General features: G+C 38.8%; 1 protein-coding gene across 3 annotated transcripts; it reads right to left on the reverse strand.

Moving 5' to 3' along the window:
* Nucleotides 1-2,686: 2,686 nt before the first annotated feature.
* Nucleotides 2,687-18,919, reverse strand: glis3 (GLIS family zinc finger 3). Of its 3 annotated transcripts, none has more exons than XM_082539685.1 (10): nucleotides 18,829-18,919; nucleotides 16,949-17,413; nucleotides 16,144-16,321; nucleotides 14,917-16,063; nucleotides 7,857-8,018; nucleotides 7,645-7,755; nucleotides 6,160-6,301; nucleotides 5,892-5,970; nucleotides 4,030-4,187; nucleotides 2,687-3,403 (listed from the first exon to the last, which is right to left on the reverse strand). In XM_082539685.1, the coding sequence occupies exons 2-10, from the start codon at nucleotides 17,313-17,315 to the stop codon at nucleotides 3,282-3,284; spliced, it is 2,466 nt and encodes an 821-aa protein (XP_082395811.1). In that variant the 5' UTR covers nucleotides 17,316-17,413; nucleotides 18,829-18,919; the 3' UTR covers nucleotides 2,687-3,281. The 3 variants fall into 3 exon arrangements, with proteins under 3 accessions (XP_082395811.1, XP_082395812.1, XP_082395810.1); XM_082539686.1 differs by lacking the exon at nucleotides 18,829-18,919 and adding an exon at nucleotides 17,838-18,419 and having other exon boundaries at nucleotides 16,144-16,318; XM_082539684.1 differs by lacking the exon at nucleotides 18,829-18,919 and adding an exon at nucleotides 17,838-18,419.
* Between the last annotated feature and the right edge of the window lie 3,254 nt (nucleotides 18,920-22,173).

Here is a 22,173-nt window from a genome sequence, read left to right on the forward strand (position 1 = left end):
CTTAATTAAACACAAAACCATCTAATCATTTATTTCTTCATATTATATATAAGGATGTTAAATAAAAAAAGAAACCAAGAGATTACTAACAATTAGTTTCAGGTGCAAAGACGATGTTGTATTCTTTTAATACAAGTCTTTAACTAAGATTTTTGTTTCTCTCAGGCAAATTTTATGAGGATATCCAACCACGATTTAGGACCTCCATAATAACGCTAATAGTGTGACTTCATTACTTCGTTTCTGTACTATCATAATTATGATCTGGCCATATGCTGATGGTGATTCCAGCGTGTAATTCTGTTGTAAGCAATTTTGCAATTTGCAAGATATTATTGTTATTATTTGCATTGTGATCAAAGATAGAGATAGATTAATATATGGTTAATTGTAAATTTTAATAATCCCAGTAACTATTATTTGTTACAGCAAGAATCAAAGTTCTCTCGTAAGGGCTCGAGTCCTTTTCTCTCTCATTGAATGTGTTTAGTTTTCTACAGATACATGTTTTTCCTTTTGCTATTGTGTTTAATCAGACTCAGAATTTAGAGAAGAAATGCTTGTCACTGTTTTATGTTTAGAACAGGCCATGATCCTTTTGGGACCATTTATACTGACAAAACAACAAAAACAAAAACAAAACTAACAAAATATAATAAAACGTGTTTGTTAGGATAATCAAGTGCTGGGATATAATGGGGGATTTTTTGTAAAATTAAAACTGAGTGAAGCACTCAATTTATTAACCTGTTAATAAACTGCAATGGGTGCAGATTTGTATTCATAATTGTCCACAGTCAATGCTTTGTGTGTCTTACTCACTACTTGACAGCCATTCTCCACTGTTCTCCTTACTATTTACTGACCACAATTTAGCATTTCTGCCAAAATTCTTACTATCCATTGCATCTCACTTTGTGAACAGATATGTTGTAGTGATGCATATTGTTACTGTGCTACCTCGTGGTCTTTGGTTATGACCTTTCTGACATGCTGCAAAACAATTGGTTGTTTTAGTTAAAAGGCCATAGGCTGTTTTTTTATTTTATCGTCAACAAATCACAGGGCCTATGCTAGTAAAAATTTTCAACTTGAAACATGTTATTCACTAAGATCAGATGTTTGATTCAAGTGTTCTGATTTAATTGCTCCCTTAATTTTACGAGGAGCATTTTGGTAATACCTGCACAACTTTAAAACTGGGACAAGTGAACAAACAAAAGACAGCATTGTTAAGAGGCTTCCTACTGCGTAGAAAGCTTAACCAACCACCTGTGTCCACTGCACACTGCACTGCTTTTTTTTTTTTTTGATTTACAGTACTAAACAGATGCTTTTTAGAAAAGCTGTTGTTGTTGTTGCTAAGCAACTACTGAAACCCCCATCTGAAGCATGACTCTCTTGCTAAAAATTATTTTCAAGTAAAACAGTTTGTTCTTTCAATTTCAAACAAGAAGAAAGCACTGCTGTGAAGACTGTAGCCAAATGGACCCTTGCACGCTTTTTATACTGAAGCACGGCAGTTGGCAGTTAATTATTTTTGTAATTTACATTAGCTTATTGCCTTCATAATTTCCTTGTAATACTTATCACAAAGGAGTCGATCTCTTGTTCCTTTTAACTTTGTCTTGTTTTGCATAATGCAAATGAATCTAGGTATAGTTAATAATCTAACAGAGTCAAACACATAAGAACTGTTACATGAGTTTTCCTTTGAATAAGATTCATCGCTGTTATTTAAAGCAGTTTTATAAATTCACTATTCGTACTTTTTCACATGGTTTCGTGAGCCACAAAAACTCAACAACTCGTACCTTTAATTTTGTATTATATGAGTACTGTGATATTGAATATGTAAAAGCAAGCGTGTGTCCTTGTAAATGATCAGTGTGGTAAGTTTTCAAAAAAAAAAAAAAAGTCAGTCAGAAACTTGAATGAACTGACTCACACAGTGTTTGAGAGCTGCCTAGCAAGAGAACGTTTGATTTACCTTCTCTTTCACAAACTGCTCCCAGTGTAATGATTGCATTTATGTGCCATTGCTTTTGTAAGTTATCATAACCACCAATGTTTTAAATTCTCCATTGGTGTGCCACTTTCATGTTCTATAATATAAATGCTTATAGGTTTGATCTGTGCTCGCATGCATTTGTTTTTGAGTTTTCTTTTAATGTATATACATGCCATAAACCTGCCTTAGACTGCAGATGAAAATTAGCCTGTTCATTCAAATCATTTACACATTTGACCCAAGCACTCGTGTTAATTACTCTCCACTGTTCCTAAAACAAGCAATCCTCCAAACAACAAAACACATAAACACCACGTCGGTGGTTTTGCATGCAAGATGTTAACTGATTTTGAAATCATATGGGTTGCTGCAGATTTAAAAAGTACCTTTATGTCAATTGCGAATACAATATATTTTTGTGCTTGCTTGTTTGCGTGGTAATAAAACTTAAAAACCCTTCCACTACCAGCTCAACCCAAAGCAACCCCCCCCCCCCCCCCCCCCAAAAAAAAAACAAAAAACCCAACAACATGTTTTTAGATGTCCATTTAAAATCAGTGGTGCAGATGAAGGTGTTAGTGTTTGATACACACCAAAGAATCTTCTGAAGTGATCCACATGGTTTATCACAAATAGTAAGGTCATCATTTTCACAAATTCTGGCACACAGGCTCATTTACCAGTTGTGGGTTCCACAATGTCATTTTCTTGCTGTGTGGACACAAACTGTAGTAAGGAAAAAGCTTAATAAAAAATATTTAAAAACATTTAAAATCATTGTTCACTCACAGCTCAAACAACAGCTCATGAACATCATAGTCAAAGGCATTCTTGCTACGTAGTTACACAGCCATGATTCTAAGAAAAAACCTTAATAAACGGTTCCTTGCATACTTTGATCGCAGTGTTCAATATTATGCAAAATGCCAACATAAACTACTCAAAGTGCTCACTACTTGTTGCACACAAGTGAGGAAATAACCTAAATTACTCTAAACATAAAAATCTTCGAGGCACAGACATTAATTTACATTGATTACTGAGAATAGGAGCCTGGGTGTTGAGTCAGACAGTACGGTACATTTACAGGAATTTAGTCGCAGTTGGGTGTAAGAGTCAATTCCTCAATTTTGACTTAACTAGGGGAGCTGTTTTACGATCCAATGTTCTTTTGTAAAAGAAGCTTCCTCCAGGTTCCAGTGTCACGTATGTCTTCTTCTCATTAAACACAGAGCGGTTCAAAAGGAAAGGAACCCACACGTGAGCCAGATCATCCCTCTGTATAGATGCAGGAGATGTGACTTGTGTCCTGGTCCATCACACTGAAGAAATCCCCTCCATGTAATTCTTGATTAGCAGCTAAAGTTTCTGCTTGATAGTGGACACCAAATCCTGCACACACACACACACACACGGAAATATAAAAATACATGCATTTATGTAGAGGTTATTTAAAGATTTGCTTGATTCACATTGTTAGGATGATTACGAGCTGAAGAGAGGCCGTCATTAAAGGTATGAATGTGCATACGGTCATAAGCAAATATTCCATTAGAGAACAAGCCACATCACCCTTTCATTCTTACTATGACAAAGAGCACAATTTAAGAATGTAGTTTTTAGATACTATAATGCTATAATCCAATAGAAAAGCAGCATTAAACCTAAAAAACAGTTTCTGAACACCTTGTAAACAACACCGTCGTTGTTAAGACTGGGAGGGGGGGAGAGGTAAGGTGATATCTATTTAAAGGTACACAAAGTGAAGCTGCCTGATTATGTCTAACTAGAAAAATCACCAGCCACCTGCTACACATCATAAAAATAAAGATAAACTGCACGATTATTGTGCATGTGAGAAAATCCATTTAAACAGACTGTCAAACCGCCCACACATTTGCTAATAGGCTCTTCACATTCTCAGAAAAAACAACAACAACAAAAAAAAACCTCCCTTCGGGCGTAACTGCGTTTACATGAGTATTTTGACAAACTTGAAGAATAATGTGATTTCAAACCTGGGCTGCGATTTGCCATGTCAGGAGGCTGGCTAACCTGCTTCAAATCACAGCTGTTCTGCAGGGATGTCCCACAGGGAGGATGCGGGAGGCAGGTGGAAGAACAAGGTCTGCACTGGTCCCCAGGGAAGAGCTGGCAAGGGGAAGGATCAACAAACCTGAAATATTTCACAGTAAAATGAATACTCTTGTTTGTAGAATTAAGATCATTTTATATAAATTAGCTTAGCTTAGCTTTTTTATTTATTTTATTTTATTTTTTATATATTGCTTGTATTTTACAAACCACTTAAAAGAATGGAGAACATCTCCTGCTGTCATCTCAAACTCAATCTTTGCTACATTCATGTAATGAATGAAGAATTACAGCTTTCACTTCATATGTGGCACGACTTCCCATGCAGCTGGTTTCACCTTTTTCTCTTTTTAATTCTCTGCCTAACATAACTTTTGTTCGCCAGTGAAGACACGTGCGCTCTTTATTTTCTGCTCTGAATGGAAAAGCATGTGCAATGCTGCTAATCTCAGGTTTTTAAGTTACAGAGTTCATGCAGATTCATTCGCTGTGATTGGTAGTTCGTCTAAGCATAACATATGTACTCTGTCGGTACCTAATGATGTATTACACCATGCCATCTACACACTGCAATCTGTGCAGCACAAACTCATTCATGCTATTATCAACCATCACAGTGTAAGCAAAACAGTCTGCCTGCTTTACTCCAGGCAACGTGCATTTTCTTTTAATCTTCATATATTACTTTCTACCAGTCAGAAATAGTCATCAACATTACTTTTATAAATATACAGGGTTTTTTGTAATTGCAGAAAGAGTACATTTAAATATCATCCAAGGCCCACTGCAGTCTACTCCTCTGCTTTTATTTGGGCCAAGTAACACATTAGCATGTCTGCTTGTGTCTATCAAGTTTATCAAGTATAAACAGGCCAAAGCTTGCAGACAATCCACAGACTGAGTGGAAACTGAAAGGAAACACAGAAAAGTGTACAAAAATGGCAACCAGGATTTTACAATTGATTTAACGTCTAAAAGGTAATTACAGCACCCTCTCCTCCCATTCAACCTTAAATTGTATTTTTGGGGATTTTATGATTCACTTATTGAATTCCTCAGCTACTCTTGTCGGTGGCTATAGCATCCATTAATGCTAGCAGTTGAGACCAATGAGGCAAAGTAAGGTTTTCTTTCACATGCTGAATGTCCACACCGCGTCCTGCAGTGAATGCTTCGGCCTACCGCTGATATTAGGACAATAAATGCCAGCAAGGAGTCGTGAGCATCTGGCTGCTCGGGACGACAGAAATCCTTTATCACATGCATTGAAGTGTATAGATGAAGGGATGTTTTCCTATGGGTCCACAAGTAAAATGTGTTGCTGGTCATCCCCCCCCCCCCCCAAAAAAAAAGAAAAAAAAGAAAAAAAAGAAAGAAGCCTCTCCTCTGCCATATGATCCACCCACACACCAAATAAAAAAAGAACGGCAACAACAAGAACAAAAAACAACTAGCCTTTGGACTCCTTCATCAGGGTGGTTTCTTTTAAACTTATTCTGATTATGAGCTTAGAGTCTTGAATCCATGACAACCAATGTTTAAGTCGACTGTTTCAGTTAATCAAGAGAGAGAAACAGAGAGAGAGAAAGGTTTGTGAAGAATTTAAATCAGTCATGGTTAGACTTCTAACTGTGCCAGTGGGAATACAAAATGAAAAGACGACACCAATACTGAAGCTAATGTGTTTTAATTTCACAGTATTAAATATAAAACATGAAAATGAAGCTATTCCTATAACAGTGAGATGATTATAATGACATTAAACAAAATCTAGATGGAGCAGTACCTATAATTATCCTGCAAGGAGGAGGAGATCAACAGACCCAGGTGAGGATTGCTGCAGGAGTCTTCTCCCTGTGGAGCAGCTGAGGAACAGGGATGACAGACACTTCAGGGCTGTCCACCACAGCCTAAATCTAATGGATAAACCTATTATGTGCACATGGTTGCAGGGACATATGCTTACTTTACACCCCCCCCCCCTTTAATGCAAAGATAGAGATATATATATATATAACTTTGCATTAATGCAAAGAGCTACAGCTTACACATACCGGAGTATGACTCATGGGAGGCACCAGGCGATAGGCTCAAGTTGTTGTCTAGCTTTGCGAGAGGAGAGAGGCTTGGCTGCAGAGGGTGGATGGTTAAACAGTCTGTCAGGGTGTCCTGGGTCACATCAGCAGTGGATTTTATCTATACAAATAAAAAGTAAACACAAACAACATAAGGAGTGATGATAACAGTTCAGTATTGGCATTGTTGTAATAGTTAGTGTCTAGTTCTACAGCTATTAAACATTTATAATGAATAGTTTTGAAATGTTATGAAATAATGTGTGATGAGCTTTAGTTTTCTTTTTATGTGTGAGTAAAACACCTTCAAGTCTCTCATATTTGACATTATTTTCATGCCTGATGTGACAGGTCACATTGAGCACTTGTTATTTTTTGAATGTTTAAATGCTAACATGGAAAGTCAGTCATACAGAGTGAAGTTTAGCTATTATTTTCTATGAAAATAAACAAAAGCTATATTAAGGTTAATTCAAAGCATCTTCAGTGGGAATCCGGCCAAGATATGACGCATGCCAAACCATTCTGGACCTAGTTTCATCACTTCAGTATCTGAGAAAGCCCTTTTAATTGTACTTTGGACTCAAGCCCATTTACGGCCTTCATAAATTCACAAAGACGGAGAAAAAAAAAGGCTATAAGATCCTCGTGAGTGTTGCTATATTGTATATGGCAAAGATTCTGCACGTGTCGTTAATCTCAAACAAATATAAAATCCAGCTGTTCTTGAAAATCACATGTACAACAAAGATTCGTTATTTAACTTCTAAATGAAAAAAGTTGAGAAGATGCAAGACTTTTATAAAGTGTCACCTTTTTTTAGTAACAACTTATCTTCTTTTGTCCGTATCTATGGCGACAGAAACTTTGAGTGCTAAAGAGCATCGCTCCCATTCGTGGCAAAATCCAAACTGCAACACTTGTGGGCTCTAAAGAGAAACTATATAATGGAGTGGCCTTAAGTGTAAAATAAAGGCTGCGAAATAGAACAAACTACAAAACTGCATGTAGCTTTTGTGCACATTATGCCAATGTTAACATAAGTATATTGCTAGTTATTTTTATTTAACAGCTTGCACACCTACATGTAAGTTAATAAAAGTCAAGTTGAAGTGAAGTACATTTTTCTGCGTACGTTTAAGTTGCAGAGTAAACAGAGTGGGATGGAAGGCACTTCACATTGAGTTAATTAAGATAAAAGAAAGCACAATGAAATGAAACGTGTAGCTCTCTCATTAACGTGGTCTCTTCTCTCTTCATAATTTAACAATTGAAAAAAAGTGTGGTAGTCCTCACTCACTGAGGTTCACATAAGGTCTTTTATTAATCCAGTTTAATTTTTCAGTCAGTGATCGGTACGTTGTTCACTCAGTGTGATGTTTCTGGGTATTAATACTCTGCATTGTAGGTAATGTATTGGCAAGAACAACTCTCTTTGCAGTGTTATGGAGACATGGTACTTGCCTTCTTTCGTAAGTGTCGTTCTTTTGTTGAGTGGGATTTCATATGTTTCCTCAAGGAGCTGGGATCAGTGTAACGCTTTGCACAGCCAGGCACCTGGCATGCATATGGCTTCTGCACAAGCACGTATAAACACACACGTAAGCCCGCGATGATGCAAATTACTGAAATACCATGCATAATTGTACATATGTTGTTGCTGGGTTGCCACTCACTGTGTCCAGGTGTGTACGCTGGTGCTTAGCTCTGTCACTCGAGTTGCTGAAAGCCTTGTGGCAGCCTGGGTGCTGACAAAGGTAAGGTTTTTCCCCCGTGTGGCTACGCAGGTGGATCTTTAGATTTTCGAGCCGAGAGAAAGCCTTGTTGCAACCTTCGAACTGAAAATACAGTAAAAGTGTTTTCACAGATTAGCAGCATTTTAAATAGCACTTTAAAAAAAATAGTCCAATGTGTTGTTGAGTATGTGTTTGGCATATCAGTGTCTGACAAAAGGCAGCTGACCTAAGAGAGCGAAGAAATACTGAACAGAAAATTTACTGTCCATTATTTTTAGCTGACATTCACTGCTAGTTTCATGGATGACTGGAGATGAGCTCTGAATCAGTAACACCTCAGAATGGACAAATACTTGGGGGAGACTGAGGTGATTTTACAGCAAGTTTGTTATGTAATCAGAATTAGAACTTGCTGTAGTGAACAGCAAGTTCAGTTTTTAATATCATGCAAGAACACTGTCATCTACGTACAAAGGTTGTAATCATTGTGTGGAATTGTACATATAAATCAAATGTTTTGAAAAATGGTCTTGAGTGTTTGGAAAGCGTTAGGATTTATTTTTGTTGGAAAAAAGGCACATACAACTACAGTCCACTGAAAAAGTATTTGATCCCTTTTTCATTTCTTAGTTTTTGCACATTTGTCACTCTTGAGTGTTTCAGATAATCAAACAAATTTTAATATTAGACAAATATAACCCAAGTGAATAAAAATGGTTTTAAATAATGATTTTGGTTATTAAGGGAAAAAAAACTATCCAAACCTACCTGGCCCTGTGTGAAAAAGTAACTGCCCCTCCCCTCCGAGTTAACTGCTTAACCACATTTTTTTGGGGGGAAAGCTGAGTATAGTGACCTTTTTCACATATATAGGACCTGGTAGCCCTGGATAGCTTTTTTCCTTAACAAAATAAATCATAAAAGCATGATTTATATAGCATTTTGTATTTACTCAGGTAATCTTTCCTAATATTAAGATAATCTGAAATATTTAGGTGTGACAAATTTGCAAAAGTACTAGAAATTAAGAGGAATAATTATATATAATTATATATAAAAATATAATTAATAATAATAACAGAATGGTAATCCATTCAACAAGCCCTCGCTCTCTATGCTCAACCTTGGGAAACAGTAAAAGCTCTTGAAAAGATCATTCTTCGTTAAAATAAACTTTTTTTTTTTTTTTTTTTAAATAAACCCTTCTCCTCTGAAGCTCTGCATCATAGTCCCCCCCGGTTTACATTTCTCACAAATACAAAATTTGAGGTAAATTAATACCTTTGATGCTGGTAGCAACACCAGCAGGGGTCAGTGTTTATACACTCATACATCTATTGTTTTTGTTCTTGTGTGTTTTCAATCTTCTGCCTTGTATCACCTTGACAGCAGTTGGTTGCAACAAAAAAAAAAGAAAGAAGTAAAAGAAAAAAGTTGACTTTTTAGTAGACTTGATAGATTTACTGTAAATCTGATGACTAAAAATTAAAGAAATACACTGCAACAGCATCATACACATGACCTCCCACATGCTCAGTGGCTGGAGTTTCTGGAAAATACTAATGCCCTGGTAATTCCAACGAAGAAAACAACTACTTCTGCAGTATAATGTGACCACACTGACTTCATTGTGGAAATATGTGACTCATCAAAGCTTGTCTTTGGTAAGGCCAGGACCTTACTCTCCTTCTTCCTGCTCACAGGGGGGTTTGGAATGTCTTTAGTAAGCCTCATGGACAAAACACATAGACCATGTCTGATATTGTTATTTTTCCTCCAACACTGAATTCCTCACATACTGATACCTCTCAGTCATCACTGCCGAGGCTAAATGAATTGCTAATCTTTTTTCATCACGACTGCTAATTATTATCAACATCTATTCTCTAGAACACTAACGAGCACATACTGTTTTCAATTAACCTCACAACAACATATTTTTCACATCACAGTTTGCTAAATGTTTCCAGCAAAACTATTGTTCCAACTCGCTGTTATGCCGATCATTTTTTGCACGTTGCACGGAAGCTGGAAAACGCATTTGGTCCAGGCTGCCGAAGACCGGATACAAAGAATTCGTAATAATTTCTTCAGGCAAATTCACTGCATTAAAAACGTAACAAAACGGTACAATGGAACAACCAATCAAATGCTTTACATAACCTCTTTCAGTGCATGAGAATAATGGAGCACTCTTTCCAATTCTGATTGTTCCCTTACAAAGGGTTGCATTGGCAAAATAGACCAATCCTAAATACACGGTAAAGAAAAGAATTAACAAAATACCCCCAAACCAAATTGCCTCTAGAAAAAAAAACAGCACAGACAGAGATAAATAGTCTCTCAGAGCCACAGTGGACAGACAAGTGAGAACCAGCATGCAGCTGAATCCCTGCCAGGACTCCAGGACTATCTGAAGGGAAGGTAACTGTGTAACTCTCTTTCTTTCTGTCTGTCTCACGAAGCTCTCATAAAGCATAGGGGGCTTTTTAGTCTGTAACAAGGGACATTTGGCCTGAAAAGAAAGCAGTATGGCTCCTCAGTGTTGATGAGTGTTACAGCCAGCTTCTGACAGGCCCTGGCAGGTACTAATGCCCTGGCTGAACAATGACAGCTCCAGTCTGTGCCAGCAGACTCTGCCCGGTGCCCAGTGTTACTCTGAGGTCAATTCACTCTGGAATCCACTCTTCGCTGTTTCACAAGTGATATTTCTGCTCCTTTCTTGATCGTATTGACTACTATTGTTTTTTCTCTCTCTGCCGTCACTTACTTCTAAATTTCACATGGAATTTAACATTTTAAGTGAGACTCTGCAGCCTCTCAGAAAAACACAAACAAACAAAAATAATATGAATTATTGTGAAGTGATGACTGAGTTAGATCACTCTGAACTATTGTAAAAATGGCTCTTAAAATGTTGCCAGACCTGAAATCTCATCAGGCATGCCTTTAGTGGCATTGGCAAGTGATCAGGTTACAAGTGGCTCATGTAAGGACATTTAAAGTGAAGAAACTCCAATTTCATCATCATACATCGAAAAAAGACACTGGCTGATATTGAAGGAAAAGCAAGAAAAAGTAATTCTTTTTTTTACTTGATATACACTATTATCAATCTGTCATATTTCAAATTCTGATTAATGAAAATTAGGTAAGGTAAGTAAGATGGATATATTTTTTAAATTATTACGTTCAGAGTTGTGGTGATATTAGAAAACACTGCTTCCACAATGTACAAGCGACTCATACCAGAGAACGAGGCATGTCTCTACCACCTGAGGAGCCATGCAATCTGTGCAAACAGCACAGAATATATATAAAAAAACAAATAAATAAAAATAATCCTGCTGCCACATCATTGCTGTGAAAATCTGTTGTTTGGACTCAAACTATCCCTTTAAAATCTTACATGCTTAAATCATAGAGACGCACAAACCCAGGCATACATTAACAAACTCATCAATCATCATTAAACAGACTGTCAGATATCAGGTGCAAGTCTGGGCCTGCCCTATCTTTAATGTGTAACAAGAGCTACCTCTTTGTTGTGTTGCGGGCTTGAACATTTCATAAACCTATAAAGCATTTTTTTTACCTGCCAGTAATTCCCTGAGAAAAGCAAGGCTCTAGATCCTGGATGTCAGTTTCTCTAAATATAAATGTATCAGTTGCTCTCCTAACTTTTCTCACTTTGTTCTAATATCTAGCAAAAACCTTATTAATAACCTTTGAATTGTTTTCTGGTTAATGAATATGTTCATATAAGCAGAGAAAAAAAAGAATGAATTACAGCAATAATGTTTAGCCATGACCTTAAATAAAAATATCTTATTAAGGCACATGCGCAATACGTTTAAATGTGTTTTCTCCATATTCTTAGAATTATTCTGTTGCAGACGTCGTATCAGTTCTGCTTTTAGGAAGTAGGCTGTACCCACTGGATTGAATCATTATTGAATGATTACAGGGAATGCAAACCCATCCAATGATTGCAGCCCCATGGCAACAGACCTGGTTTCAACTAATAAGTGAGTATTTTGGATCAAAAGGTCGACAGCAGGCATGCACGCTGTTAAAAATTAACTTGATGAAAGCAGCGACATGAAGCATGTTTGGCCGGTGGTTTGTTAATTAATCAACTTACTTTGGTATTTTCACAGCGAGAGTGATGACAAAGCAAAGCAGATAATACAATTCAAACATTTTATTTTACCTGCCTGACTATAAGTAAAAGTGAAGAAGTGTTGATAGTATCAACCTTTTTATTACTTTGGTTTAAAATTTAATATTTCAACAATTACCAAACGTGTTGGGTCCAGACATTTAATGGTCCGAGGTAACATATTCTACTGATTTTAGTAGTTTGACATTTATGTCTTTTCATAAAACATCTCAACAAATAGTGGCTGAAGAGAGCCACATTATCCAGGCAATGAGTCCTCACTACTTCAGCGATCCCCTTGAACCAACCCTCATTTCTTTATATTTTGCCAGACTTTGTTGTAAATTTTTTTTAAAGTGGTCTTGAGTAATAGTTCTCCAGGCTTTCAAAGTTTTCTTTGGACATTAATTGCTTTTTTAAAAACTCATTTTCAGTTTTAATCCTTGTACCTGTTTCTTAAGCCACTTGACATCGATTTATGAATCATACAAGACTAAATAGCGACCTTACTCAAGGGATGAACAGGTTGTACTCAACAAAGAACAAATTTTAAATTGTATCTTTGTGAACTTCTTTACTAGCAGCCTGTCACAAAAACATGTAATTTGTTCCCATTTCTTTAGTAAAACTGAATAACTGAAAAAGATAAGTCCATGGAAAATGCCAAAAAATAAAATTGTATTTTTTTTCTGATGTGAAGGACAAAAGAAAAAGTTGCAAACTTAAAAAAAAAAGGCCAAACTCTAAAGCAGAACAGTATCTAAAAGTCACGTCCTTAAAAAACAGAAAAAATTTCCAGCAAAAACCGGGCATAGGACCTAAGAGAGCCATCTGGCCCTTCAGTTGGTCCATCTACTGTTCATTGAAGCCTGATCAGAAATTCTTAAGGAAGGGAGAAAAGGGTGAAGTATGCCAAATTACACAAGAACTGGCCTGAAAATCAGTAGCAACAAGTCTTGTGAAGAAATTGCTCCATACTTTAAATTAAATTATTTTCCTCACCAATATGAAAAATGTCAGGAGACAGGTACAACAGTTAGTGCCTATAGTCATCTGTCTCTGTTATGGTGTTGGTGATGGTCACAGTGTCAACACAAAAAATACTATCACCAAGTACCAGATTTTAATCCACCATGCAGTGCTATATGGAAAGGAACTGACTGCCAGTGGCTTCATATTCCAGCATGACTCTGATGGCAAACACACTGCCAGTTCAATGAATGCATGCCCAAACTATCAGTCATGGATTGGCCTCCGCAGTGCCCGGAGCTCGACATTATTGAAGCACTTTGGGATCATTGTGAAAGTGAACAGAACAAAAAGTAAAACGCATTGAACGTCCTCCAAGAACTCTGTAGAACTATTACAAAGACTACTTAAATAAATCACATGAAAGCTGCCTAAGAGAGTTCAATCCATTATGAAGAATAAAGGTGAATAACAGCGATCATACCAAATATTGATTTTCAAGCTCATCAGAATTGTATAAACTGTCTTTTTGCCTCATGAACTAATTTTCCATGTATGTCTGAGCATGTTTAAATTAGTCACTGCGCCTGTTTCCAATTTTCCAAGCAAAATATAAAGAAATGCAGGGTGACTCAAGCTGTTTACTACAGGAAATTGTCCACTGAAAAGGCAACATAAAACTTGATATAACTAGACATATTGGCTATTGTTATTGATCATCAACCTTTTTCTCCTGTACTGCCAGGCATTAAAAATTTTAAAGTATCTTTAGACCTAACCTTATTATAATATTTTCAGAGGGTTTTGTGGTCTTATGAGGATGACTTGTAACTACCATTATCCCAACAGGCCAATTTAGAAGAAACTAGAAGATGTTATCACAAATTTTTGTATTACAATTTTTCTGTTAAAAGCTTATGAAAAGATAATATCTGCTTAATATTTACATGTTATCATTTAGCTCAAAGCACAGCCTGAATTGAAATCTCTGAGTGAATACAACAACGGCAAAGATGGTGGTAGAAGTATAATTTTTTACTGGTAAATGATGGCTGCCAAGTTTTGTGACTTACTTCTAGAAGGAATTTGGTGCAACAATGTGAATATGGACTCATAGACTTGTTTTTACATTGGATTTTGACTCTAGGATGGAAAAAAACAACCAGTAAATAGATTATTAAACCGCAACAGATCTAAGAGAATTACATCACTTATCTCGGAGACACAAATCTTCAATCAATAATCATGGATGGATAAAGTCTGTCTCACTAGCCAAACAGCTCCTGACTACAGGGCATCAACTTCCCCAGAACCACCGCCAAGTTTGTCAGATGGTGACCTGGCAAACTCCTGGCAGCTGACAGGCAGAGTCGCTACGAGAGGGCTGTGGTGCCATGCCAGATCTAAAGTTCTGTTCTGTGCCTCCTTTGTGCTGATATAATACGGATATAATGGAGTTAACTCCCATGTCAATTATCACAGAGCTGTGCTAATTATTCCATGGCTTAAGTTAGAAGAAGAGAGGGACCCTATATTTCTGATCTAAACACTGGCTATAAACTCAGAGCACATGAAGGAATTTGCTGGAAACTAGGCACGGTGGCTTTGAAGCAACAATCCGAACTGAAAGCAGCGAGCCTTGACATTCATTGTCTACTTGCTTTGACTGTATTTACTCAGTTTTTTTCACCAGTTGAGTAAAATAAATATTCATCTGATTAAAAGCAAGCTTTGCTATCTGCGTGTTGTTTCAAGTGAGATAGCGTGCAGCATTTTTGTTTTTTCAAAAGGCAATGAAAAAAAAAAGTAAAATATTGAATTTAGTTGCATGAAAACTTGAATGAATATAGAAATGTCTGCAAGATATACCGAGCATTTGTTGGGTTTTTCTCCTGAATGGACCCTCATGTGGATAAGAAGCTTGTATCGTGCATTGAATGGCTTGAAGTTGCGTGGACAGGCTGCCCAGTAACATGTGAAATCCTCAGCCTTCCGCTGGTCCACATGCAGCTTTTCTATGTGCCTTACCAACTCCTCCTTTTGGTCATAAACTGCATTGCAGTCCAACCACCTGCAGCAGTGAGCCCCATACTCCTCCAGTTCTCCTTCTTCTTCCTCCAGCATTGGAATCTGGGGTAAAAAACTGACCCCGTGCCTGGGATGGACTGGGGGAATGGCACCCTTTGTGACAGGCTCCTGAGTAAGGGGCTTTTTTTTGCACTGATGTCTGGAGAGGTGAATGTGCTGGTGTGAGTAGTAGGGTGGTGGAGGCCCATGTGGAGGAGTGGATTCTGAGACAGGAGTCAACAGCGATGGGTCTAACTGTAGAGGTAGCAGCATTTTATTGGCGGCTGGGCTGCAGCTGTCTGAGGTCTTCTCCAGCACCCCTTCTTCATCTGGGAGGCACTGCTGTTCCACCACCATGTTAGCCATCTGGCTTTCCAGGCCCATTCCCTCCTCAAGCATCTGCATATTTCCACATGTCGACTGCGGGGCCAGAGCTTGTGAAGAGCCTGTCATGCTGTACAGATGGCTCTGTGGGATGCAGCGGCCTCTCACGCCCAGGAAGTGACCGTAACTCTCGGACTGAACAGGTGAGAGTGTGGGGTGGGAGGCTGGAGAGGTATAACCGTTGATATATGCTACAAGTGAGGTAGGTGATGTGCGTATAATGGAGTTAAAATCTATACCCATGACATCTGACAAAGGCGACATGGAGAGTGCTCTCTTCTTAGCGCGTGTCTGTCTGGGGCTTCCGGCCTCACCTGCAAAGAGGTATGAAGGCAAGGAGGCAGAAGTGCTTGTGCCACCGGATATGGTCGTGCCCGACATGGCTGTGCCAGGAGAAAGGCTGAGCTGCTCGCCGCCCTCGCTGGCTTGGGCAGAGCACTGAGGTAATCCCAGAGGAGGAAGCACACGGTAACCATATGGCCAGTCATGTCTGCCACTAAACATTGACTGTGTTTCAAACAGACTGAGGGTGGTGGATGCCAAGGATTCTCTGGACAGTAAGGACCTGAAAAAAACGGTTGTGATTCACTTGAGCAACACTCTTAACTCTTTTATCGGCACATAACATTTACTGATATCACTCACCTGGTGTCAGAGTAGGGAACCGGCACACTGTGAGACTGCAGAGGAGGGTGAGGCACTGCGGGTCCTGCAGTATATGGCTGGCCTTTGACAAGAGCCATGGGACTGCTGGTCACTGTTACATTAACAGCAGCTGCTTGACCAAATACATCCATGGTAGGCCCAGACAGAGAGCAATCTGCTGGACACAAGCCCAGAATTAAATAAGCAAAATATCCACAAGGGATATGCAAGCTAAGCAAAAACAAATGTTCACAAATCAGTTTAAAGCTTTGCAATAACATTACGCCACTGTCAGGAAAAGCCACTGAAAACAATAATTCAAACTGAAATACCGCACATTAAGTGGGCTGTTCTTTAACTAATATTATAGAGCAGATTATTTCCCTCACCAACCAGGACAGAGACACTATCTGCTCTGTTAATCACTAATGAGCTCTTCATCTGCTTGCACTTTTCTGTGGAAAACTGCACTTTTAGGCCCTGTGCTTGGTAAATTGTTAGTAAATATGAGAACAAGATGTCTAACAAAAGGAAAAAAAATACAGAAGATGTCAAGAATGCAGAGGAAAAGTACACCTTTGGCTCCAGGGAAGGGAAGAAGTTTGAAAACATTATTGCTATTGTTTTATTTTTTATTTTTTTATGGGATATGTGCACCCTGATTTCTCAGTTAAAATTGAGACAGATTGTGTGCTGAGCTGGGCTTTCAGAGTATTGCACTGTTTTAAAGCTAGAAAGTCTCATTTACATTTTCCTCACACAAGTGGGTTAGTTACAGTTGGGTAGACTTTTTTTTTTTTTTTACCTTTAAAGCTGTCAGAGAGTCTTGTCTGTATGGCAGTTGCCCCTTTTGTGTTTATAGGATGTTGAGTAGGTGGTTGCTGGTGTGGGGATCTACTCGGCATGTTGAGATGTTTTCCATTGGTCAACACCTGTCTGCGAAGACTCAGGCTTGGCAGCATAACATGAGTTTCACCCTGTTCTTCAGAGGCAAAGGAATGAACCGTCCCTCTTTTCACTTTCTGCATTCTCCCAGAAGAGGAACTAAGGTTGCTCTGCTGAGAGGAAGATACAGGCATCCTGATGGACTGGGACTGGTGTCCTCTGATCACACTTAGCGATGGGGACACACTACAAGGTGACACCAGGAGCTGACACCCTTTCCCGCTCATGGCTATGACAGATTTCCCAAAAGTCTGGAGTGCAGAAGGAAGCTGATTCAAGTAGTTGTGTTTGCTTTATACAGAAACCGGTAAACCAAGGCTCACACCTAGGAAATAACCCAAGCACAACAAAACATAAAACATACTGTATGTGTGCAATAACATATCTAAATAAAGCATTTTAAAAGTAAACCAACAATGTATAGTCTGTGTACTTTGGCACAGAACCACTCAACCATAACTAGCTCTGTATATTTGTAATAAGATTACAATGTTTCCTCTTGAAAACCTAAAAGCATATTGATCATCAAGCAAAGCTATCCTAGAATTCAAATAAAAACATGATCAGTAAGTGTTAATGTATTCAGGACCATAAACAGGAACTTTCTTACACGTAACGTAAGCCTATAGTGTTTTCACTTTTCTATACTGAAAGCATCTACTCATCTAAGAAAGTGCTCAAACTGGTTAAAACTATGACCTCTGCAGTGAAGTTTTGGGTTCGCTATAATTCATGACGCATGAATTTACCTGCGGCTGCTGCTGTTGTTGTTGTCGCAAATACTTTCCCCTCAAGTTTCATGTCAGGATGAATGGCTCCTCCAGTCCTCCGCTGTGACTGTAATCCGGGTAACTACCGGGTGATCAACTGTCGCGTTTCTCTCGGTGTGCGCGGAGCAGGGCAGCGAACCCTCTGCGGAATCCGCGGCGTCCCAGCTCACTCCGTTTCCAGGAACTTTCCCGATTACTCTTTTGCCCTTGACACGGCATTATATCAGCGACGTCATTTCAGACTGAGTGCACCTTAAGAGTCAATAATTAAATTTTTTTTGTAGCCCTTAATGTGCTTGTGAGCGTGCACGCGAGGCAACGCGTTCAGGTGAGCGCACGCGCCACCGTGATAAATTTTTAACACATATTCTTTATCACATATATATTTAAATATGTACTTGTTACAGAAAAACTCTCAACTATGTATTTATTTTTCTAAAGTCGTTTCAATTTTTTTTCAGCGCAGAAAGATTTTTAAACATCCACCTCGCGCACCGATTTCACATTTTAATATGGCTTCAGGTAATCTTTGGTGTCATGTGAAAGACTTTGAGGTAAATCATCAGCTGTGAGTAAGGGAAAGAGTGTGAGCCAGCTCAGTGGCCTACTTTTTTTCTTTTTAAAGGTGATTTATTTATGTTTTTAGTGCACGCTTACGCCGAGGATCTGAAAAAATCTTTTAAGTTTGCTCCGGGAAGGAGGAAAATCCAATCAAAAATCTTTTCCAGTGCAATTACTGCAACTCATACTTTGCTCAATCCAAATTGCAGAAATTCGTTCGTTTCTCCTTTGTATCGCTGACGGACCTCTCCAGATTTAATTATATTGATTTAATTTTAAGTTTGACTCTACAAATCCTTTGCTTGGTTGCCATTCAGCACAAGTCATAATTTGTACGTTGCTTTGTGTTGCATGGACCTGCTGTACCTGCTTGCCCCCCCCACAAACACACACCCACCCGCCCTCTTACGCTTTCCTTCTCTTCCTTCTCCTTCTCCAGTCCTCCACATTGTTGGGCTCTTTTCTGCTGGCTGCTGCAGTGTTTGCTCTGTGGATCCTGCTCCAGGCTGTCATGGAAACCAGAATGTTTATAGAAGGAGGGCAGGTGGCTGCCCCCCCCCCCTTTAGGGGAAGATAAATTGAGAGGGGGGGGGGGGGGGGTGTGTCTGATTCGCAATCTGTAGTAATGATGAACTTATTGTCAGACAGACAGCATGGACTTACTGAAAATGCAAGAGCAAATACAGCACACAGACTGAGTGCTGCTTGAATAGTTGGAGTCGACAGTCACTCATAATCACTGCTGTGAATCCATCGATCAGAATGGTGGGTTGTATAAGAGCCATTAATTCCTTATGTCTTATCAGCTTTTCACTGTATTATCCAAATAAAGCAATTAGGCGGCTATGTTGCTTGGTCTTTGTTTTGTTCTTAGTTTTTTCATTTTAATTAAACTGCATGCATCAAAACTTTTAAGTTTGCACCAGGAAAGCAGCTGATTATGAACTGGTTGATGATGTTGATGAATGAGGCTGATCACTCGAGTAGCCTGCCTAACTTCAGGGTCTCTAAAGGGAAAATATCTAATTGCTGCACTTCAATCTGTAAAAGCAAACTAGGCCCTGCATGTATTCATCACAGTGTTGCCTTTTACTCGACCACTTTACATATTTTTCACATCACGATGCCTTCACAAACATTTTATTTCCATCTTTTCAATAACAACAGTGAGTGCAGAACAGGTCGCTGTGTATGTGTTCCCTCTTTTGCCAGCAGGGGATACTGTTAGTACACTAATGAGTGGATCAAATCTTGTTGTGATGATAGCTCCACAGATTCTCAGATGCAGTAAGAAGAATATGGGGGAAAAAAGGGCATGCAACAAAGGACAAAGAATGATGTTTACGAAGGTCACAAAGAAAGAGACTGCTGCTTCTTTGCATAATTATATCAAATATACCCGTCTTTCAGGGATCTTGTTTGCTTTGAGCACCGATTTGGCTTATTCTTCTCTCGAGTGAGCAAGTCACAGTGTGTTTACAAAAAGTCATTGTGTAACAGGATGGCAAAACACCTGAGCCAGAGGCAGAGAAACAACAGAGATATGCACTTACTGTTCTTTTCAGCACCAAATGCTGCCACTTGGAGCAGTCAACAAGTGCTCTGACATATGCACATAATGGATGATATTTACAGGTTAGAGCACCTTGTGTCAAACATGACATTTTCTGGAGGTTTTAAGAAAGTGTTAGGAGGAGAATAAGGAAAGGGGACTTAATGCAATACAATGAAAAAAAGGTCTGATGAGATTTAAGTGTTGACCATTTCTGAAGAGCTCCCATTTGTTGCAGAATTAATGCAGTAATAGACTCTCCACCACTTACAGAATCCATTTTCTGCCTCTTGATGACAGCATCAGCACTCCTGGAAGTAGCAAAGCATTCATTCTGGTGTCAAGATGAGAAATCATGGGTGATTTCTCTTTAAGTTATATTACAATAGTCACTTAAGGTAATGTACACCCCAGTGGACCCGCGATTAATTAATCTACTTTTGATTCGCTAATGACAGTTCAAGTCAAATACAAGGTTAGTGAAGACTGAGTCAATCCTTTTAACTGCAGCAGAAGGGTGTACAGTAGCGAGTGTAGGAGATATCAATTTATTGGTATCATCCCTCATTATAACGGCTCCTATTAGCCTGCGGCACCTCACATGCTTTCTCTCAGGATATTAAATCTTGAGTACAGTATTCATAACCGAGACTGCGTTAAAAGTTTCCCATAAAAATTAGCATTATTTATGTTGTTATATAGCCAAAAGTGTTAAATTAATGTTTTGTTAGATGTCTAAACAACAAAAAGAACTATTAATAGTGTGCTCTTAAGAGCAGCAGCACCTTTTGCTGCACATGAAGTACAGTAGGAAGATAAGACCCATCCATCCATCTCCTCCTCTGCTCCTCTGCTGTCAGAACCAGCACCCAGATGAAGATGAGTGTGAAAGAGATGGGCTTCTGAGCATCTTTCATCTCCATCCATCAATCTTAGTTGACTAGTCTAATAATCTTTACAGAAAAGTGATGACTGATGAAATAAAATAAAGGACAGCAGGGAATGTAGGCCTCCATGTTTTCTCCGCCGGGCTCCATCTTTTCCCCTCCCTCCCTGCTGTGTTTCTGAACAGGATGACTCTAATAAAAGACTGCTGACACATCAGCCCCCATGTTTAGAAGTGCTGTTAAGGCCATGGGCTTGTTTTTAATTTGAGCGTACATTCAGGGTGAAGCCTAAGGGTGTTGGTGCTATAAGCTCTCTCCTTCCTTTTTGGATGTTATTACCACCGAAGCTCTGGAATCACATCTAGGACGAAGAGGCCTGAGCTTTCGAGCACAATCACAGGGTTCACTCTGACACTGCCCAATCAACAGAAACATTTCCCAAGGCTTCAATACAAACACAAAGAGTGAAAAGAAGATCAGGCAACAGAAGTTGTGGATCAAAAGCGAAAAGGAATTTAATTTAAGTAACAGAAATCTAATTAAATCTGTGTTAGTCAACCATTACATGATGTGGCTCATTCACAAAGCCTAATGCTTTCTTTTTACTTGTAATACTTTTGTGCACCAGACCTAGAGCCTCTTCATGTGGGCACATTTGTAGTGACCCCTCTGATCTTCTCAGCATGAAAATTAAGCATACAACAAGATACAAGCATGCATTTCTACTCACATTTTACTTTTGAAAAGCTTTGAATAGCAGTTGTTTTTTTCATCATGTATGCTTTATAGGGTCTAAGTTTACTATAGTTTTAAACTGCTTAAGATGTGTGTCCTCACCATTCACCATTAAGTGACACAGTGCAAGCTTGTAAGTGTGTGTGAGTACTTGCAGTTTCAGGAAGCTTGTTTGAAGTCTTTGGTACAAGTGCGATTGTGAGGGCTGTCAGGTCATGTAAGACAACCTAGAAGGTCCAGACATAGAAGGATGTGTCATTAGACCCCTGCCTGTAGCCCCCTGGTCAGATCCTCCCAACATCCGTCTTCATTAAAAAGGTTGCTCTCTGAGCAGATGGTCATTAACAGCACCCCCCTCTTTAGTCTCGGCACCCACTATGCACTTGGACACTTCCTAGAGGGCACCCAGTGTCTCTTGGGAATTATGGGAAACTGCACTAGAATGGAAAAAAAAGTGGTGCCAGTTGGTAATGACCACTCTGGGATCTTCATAAATCTCTCTCTCTTTTTTTTTTTTTTTACCCCAGAAATAACAGAATACCCATGGAGCTCTAATGTAGCTGAATGTTCACTGTGGTAA

The sequence above is a fragment of the Aulonocara stuartgranti genome, assembly GCF_965226115.1.
Source record: "Aulonocara stuartgranti genome assembly, chromosome: 7".
Lineage (NCBI taxonomy): Eukaryota > Metazoa > Chordata > Actinopteri > Cichliformes > Cichlidae > Aulonocara > Aulonocara stuartgranti.

Coding starts and splice junctions, on each gene's coding strand:
- glis3 (XM_082539685.1), bottom strand. CDS start 17,315: ATGAGCGGGAAAGGGTGTCAGCTCCTGGTGTCACCTTGTAGTGTGTCC. Junction 16,322..16,948: donor ACTCTCTGACAGCTTTAAAG/GTAAAAAAAAAA, acceptor GCTTGTGTCCAG/CAGATTGCTCTCTGTCTGGG. Junction 8,019..14,916: donor AAAAACCCAACAAATGCTCG/GTATATCTTGCA, acceptor CTGTATTTTCAG/TTCGAAGGTTGCAACAAGGC.